We start from the raw sequence: 5,749 nt of genomic DNA, 5'->3' as shown, positions 1-5,749 counted from the left end.
CTTGGACCTGCAGACCGAAGCAGGAAGAGTCCGAACGGATCAGTACACCTTCTCCTCATCTGTAAGCTGACCCCCCTGACAGGCACGATGCTGCGCGGCTCCGCTCTGCTCCCCCTCCTGCTCCTCCTCCTCCTCCTCGCCTTCAGCTCCGGCACGTCCTTCGAGCTGCTGCCGGCGGAGGCCGCTCCCCGCCGGGCACGCTTCTCTGCAAACAGCCCGAGTGAGTCCCGGTTCCACACCCGCAGACACTCGTTCTGTCATTTCCTGCATCTGTCTAAACTTACATGACATGCAGTTTATTGTTGTTTTTGTTTTACGGAAGCTGATAGAGGACATGACTAGACATTTGTTTTCGTGACGTTATCTTGACAAAAAAAAAAAAAAACATTAAGTGAAACTCTGTTTGTTTGTTTGTTTTTGAACATTTTTTAATGCTCACAGAATTTCCCACACATGATTACATGTGAGAAACAGCAAATTCATGTGGATTTGGTGGACAATATTAAGTCTATCTGCTGTATTGTAGGGTTTTCCTAATGTAATATTTAAAAATGACTACATTGCAAATATCAATTTTAAATTCTAACAGTTTTTTAAAATTATTTGTTTTAGCTTCTGCATTCATTTAGCTTTTCTCAGGTGCTTCTCATGCATCACAGCTCACATCCCTTCTTTTTGACAGACTCCATCTTATTTTTTTATTCTGATACTAGACTGATTGAAAGTCAAATTTGCTGTTGGACAATGTGACAGAACATTTCATTTACGTAACCAGACATTGGGTTATACTGTTGAATTAAACATCAATAACATCAGAATTGCAATATAAATTTTTGGTCATATCACCCAACCCTAGTTTTTATGTAAAGGTAACTTGTGTCATTATAACAGGGCTTGTTTTCTCTAGGTAAGATTATATTTATTTAAATCTCATTTTCTCAATTATTTCAAAACCACAATTCAACACAAGTCATGCTAGCAACTTATTCAAGGTGATGCTGCTCAGCTGTCCTGTTACAGATCATCTCCAAATTCCATGGCAGAGATACTAAATGAAGAAACTCAGAAGTACACCTTATTTTTGCACTATAAAGATATTCTGAGACCAAAAGCTAGTTTTTATTAGATAGCTGATATCTTGTTATCTTGAGAAAGCAAATCTCATGACAACAAAATCGCTCTAACTTAAACTCAAGAACGTCTCAGTAAAGTTAATTACAGCTGGTAGAACCACTGTTGGCTCCTATTTACTACATGTCTGATCCTCTCTCCAGTAAACACTGGAGAGAGGAGAGTTCGAGGTGGAATTATATGTAAATTTAAAAAAATCTGCCTGTATTTAATGTGTTTTTACAGCTGAGGTGGCCAAATGTTTGAATGAAGCCGTGGCTGTAGGCTGCGAATTCTTCTCCTGCCTTGAAAACTCCACCTGTGACACCGACGGGATGCACGACATCTGCGAGCTGTTCCTCCAGTCCGCTGCCAGCTTCAACACTGAGGTGAGCGTACGCCTGTTTGCGTCAGCTCTTCCCCGGCTCGCCGCCCACTGACCGCCTGACCTCTGTGTTTGTTCTCCAGGGAAAAACCTTCGTGAAGAAGAGTCTGCACTGCATTTCCCAGGGAATCTCAACCAAAGTCTTCCAGACAATCCGCCACTGTAGCACCTTTCAGAAAATGATTGCAGAGGTTTGTAGAGGCAAAGAAATGCTGATGTCTCTTTTAACAACCTCAGTTTGAAGAAATTGGAGCTTATAGCTAGGATCTTATTTTGCTGAGATTGTTGGAGACACAGAATTGCAAGAAAACATGCAAACTTTTGTTTGGGCCAAAATGCACTGGGAGTTTGGCAAAATTACAGCTCTAGAATTGTGGAAACAAAGACGAGATGGGTTCGAGATGAGTTCCAGATGATTTCTGAACCAAATCGGGCTTTGCTAGCCATGTTTTAAGGTAGTATTTTCTTTTCCTGTGAGGAAACTGTACACTCTCAAACGTTTTAAGACACTTTGTAAGCTTCCTTGCAAATTTACTTCAGCCTTATTTTTTACCGGCATGATACTGTGGTCACATCTGAGAGACATTAGCCATAACCTTGGTCTGACATCCAAATCTACATCTTGTTAAAGGTTCAAGAGGAGTGCTACGCCACTCTGGACATCTGCACTGTGGCTCGTACAAACCCTGATTCTATTGGAGAGGTGTTACAGGTGCCAACTCACTTCCCCAACAGGTGAGCACTGATGACACAGACTCATCAGTAAAACGTGTATGAAAGGCAATAAAACTCATAGTGGGTCTGTGAGCTGCAGTGGTGGCGGTATGAGCATTGTGTGTGAAATGGCACTGTTTAGTGGGGTGTATAGAGACTTGTTAAACATGTGAAGGCTTTCTTTCAGAATCAAATGAACACAAGTGACACTGAAATGTCAAATTCTGATCAAATTCAAAGAATCTCTAATAAGCCAGCATTGAGAAGGTAATCTTTTTAAAATACAGTTAGTTGTATAAACAACATTTTTAACAAAGTTGTATTCATTTACATGCAAATATGTTGGATCTCTTGGAGCTTGGAGACTACTTTCTAAAATTTTATCAACCAAAACATTAATGAAATAAATGAGAAAATGTTCTGTATCCTAATGTCCGTTTAACTTGCAACAGTGTTTTACAACAGTAAAACAGTTTAGTTTTGTTTTTCAACTTCATTTATAGAACTACTTGTCTAATGTAATGTTAAGAGAAATTGTAAAAGCTTTAGAGGTACACAAAGGTCTGCAATTATTTAAATATGTGTGAAACTATAAGTAGGCCAACTACTAAAACAAACAGCCAAAGAGGTTCGGATTTGATTAGCTTGGTGTAATTTTAATTTTGGCCAGTTGGGGCCACTGTGGACACAGTTTACCAACATGCCTCAGCCATAAATGGCCCCAGCCTTCTGATGATTGTCAGGAAATGAGCCAATCAGTCTAATATTTTAAGATCTTCCAGTATGTATCCATTATGATGTTGTACAGAACAACAATCCAAAAATGTCTAAAAGAGGAACTGAAACTATAAAAGAAATACAGTAAACGTATTTTTCTAAGGTGAGGTCAACTCTTTACTTGTGTTACAGCAGGGGTGTCCAGTCCTGGTCCTCGAGGGCCACCATCCTGCATGTTTTACTTGTTTCCCTGCTCCAACACTAAACTGTTCACATTAAACTGTTTAATGTGAACCTTAACCCCTGTGTCACAGCATACTTTGGGGTGGTTGTTTGTTTGTAGTGCTGTAAACTACTTCATGGTCCTGACTTTGTGTTCTGTTCTGAAACTGCAGGTACTACAGTACCCTGCTGCAGACTCTGCAGACCTGCGACGAGGAGACGGTGGCGGTTGTGAGGGCAGGCGTCGTGGCCCGCTTGGGGCCTGACATGGAGACCTTCCTCCAGCTCGTTCAGAACAAACCGTGCCCCGCCGGATCTGACGCTAGCACCTTCAACAACCCGGCCAGTTGGAGGAACATGCCTGTGTTCAACATCCAGCCTGGCTTCAGAGGCAGGGACCCCACCCACCTGTTTGCCCGGAAGAGATCTGTGGACAACCTGGAGAGGGAGAAGGGGGTTAATGCTAACAAGTAGATAGACGCTCCTGTTAACTGTTTGTTCCACGTGTACACAATGATGCAGCTACAGAAAGCCTTAGATGGTAATGTGAGGTGATTACTATAATTATTATATTTTGAGCCCATCCACAAACTGTTTAATGTGAATCTTATCCTCTTGCAAACATTTTAAATGATACTTCTGATTACTCCAATTATGATTAATATTTATTTAAAATAATTTATTAGGTTGTCAAGCTGGTATATTTAAGGAGGGGTAAAAGAAGCTGAGGTGATCCGAAGATCCTTTCACGCTGGTCGTGGAGGTCTTTGTGACACCTTTTTTTTTTTTCTGGTCTGAGATCACTTTATAAGCTGTAATATTATGTTTAAAAATGGGAGCAGATTTGGCTGGTTTTGTTTTAGAAATAAATGCTGTGATGATACTGATGATTCTGACTGGTTTATTTGCACTGAAGCTTTTTAATCAAAATACCACAAGCTTATAAGCTGATAGGTTAGTGATGTTTCTGTGCAAAGGACAAGACAGCAACAAAACACTTATTGCAGGCTTGATTATAATTTGCTGCTTCATGCTCAATGTGTTGGCGAACATGTTTCTGTTAACTGTGCATTGAATTTTTACGTAAGAATCTAAAAATACACTTTGACAAAAAGAAAAGTTAAGCATACAGACAGAGTGGTAGAAATAAAATAATACTGCACATTCTGAAAGGTCATTTGACTGGATATTGCTATGATTACATTATCAAATCAGATAGATAATGGAGTTGGCAGTACAGGCACCGCTGGTTCAATGTCTACAAATGGTGTTTCAGTGTGGAACAGTCATTGAATCCTTAGCTGCAGCAAGTTGGCCCACCTCTGTTGGACCTGAACCTTAATATGTAGCATATTGGCACTAGGTTAGCACAGTCTTTAATTTAGGAAAGACTGTGGGGCTTGGCTGGCCACAGGAGGAACTCAACATGACAAAGACAGTCCATAGACACAGTTGCTTTATGTAGAGAAGCAACATCTTGTGGAAAAACTGTACCACGGTGCTGTTTCAAACATGTGGCATTGTTCCCACTACTACCTGAAGTCAGAACCTATGACTTCCCACACCATGATGCCAGGAGTAACGTCGCTGAGTCTCTCCTCAACATTAGCAGGATTAATCTCTCTTCAGCTCCGCTACATGCACACGCAACTGTTATCTGTGATGATGCATAACCAAAATTCATCACTCAACATGATGCGCCATTCATCAGTCCAAGCCTCCCACTCCAAATGCAGCCGTCTTTGCTCTGGTGTTAATGGCAGCAGACATGACACATAGTGCAGGATGACACAGGGTATTGTTCCCATAACTGTATTTGGATGACAGGCACAGATGTCATGATGTGCTGTAATGCTTGGTGCACAACACTATAATTCTTTCTTAGTGTGGTCTGTCTTGGGAGACCAGAATCTTTACAACTTGTGAGAGCACCCTCACATGATCATTGGTTCCAACACTGTGCCACTGTGACATCCATACGCCCCATATCCTGGGCAATATGTATGACACAACCACCTGGCCTCATGCAAACTCACAATGCGACCCCCATCAAACATGTGGTGTATATGAAATGACCAGGAGGTTCTAACATTTAGCACCCTCAAGAGCTGCCACCAGATGGCATATAGACATCTGACAATTCCAGCACTTCTCCATTGTCTATTATTTGTCACCTTGCAGGAAACTGATTTAGTTTAACCAGAGCTTCTTAACATGCAGCATTGGCAGGTTTTTTCTGTAGTCATTAAAATTCACGGAACTGAAAAGATGTGACTAAATGCCACTAAAATAGTTCTTATCTGTTGCACTATTTCCTCTTATTTTCTTAAAAACTTCCATGAGCGACAGACTAAAACTGCATTTTTGTGCGTTGTCTTCAAAGATCTTATGTTCAGACATAAAATAAGTATTTGGTAATCATCACTGTATACAGATAGAAAAGAAGGGTGAGTGAAGAAATAAATGTATGTGACACTTTTAAATACAGATCCTTCGCCTGCTGGTGTTTGTCAAGGCTTGTTGGCTCACACCTGGAGGTGCTAAGTAGCCCCACGATGGCTCTCACTCAGCCATCTGTCGCTGTAGGTATAATGGCTGACC

The 5,749-nt window shown here is 41.0% G+C and overlaps 1 protein-coding gene across 1 annotated transcript; it reads left to right on the top strand.

Annotated features, from left to right (window-relative positions):
* stc1l (stanniocalcin 1, like) lies at positions 1–4,031 on the top strand. Its single transcript, XM_017407588.3, has 5 exons — positions 1–220; positions 1,357–1,499; positions 1,579–1,686; positions 2,127–2,230; positions 3,322–4,031. Exons 1-5 carry the CDS (start codon positions 88–90, stop codon positions 3,620–3,622), a joined length of 789 nt encoding a protein of 262 aa, XP_017263077.1. The 5' UTR covers positions 1–87; the 3' UTR covers positions 3,623–4,031.
* The last annotated feature ends 1,718 nt before the right edge of the window (positions 4,032–5,749 follow it).

Source organism: Kryptolebias marmoratus, linkage group LG14, assembly GCF_001649575.2.
Source record: "Kryptolebias marmoratus isolate JLee-2015 linkage group LG14, ASM164957v2, whole genome shotgun sequence".
NCBI lineage: Eukaryota > Metazoa > Chordata > Actinopteri > Cyprinodontiformes > Rivulidae > Kryptolebias > Kryptolebias marmoratus.
The sequence above is the reverse complement of the archived record's forward strand: the minus strand, read 5'-3'. Positions and strand labels throughout refer to the sequence as shown.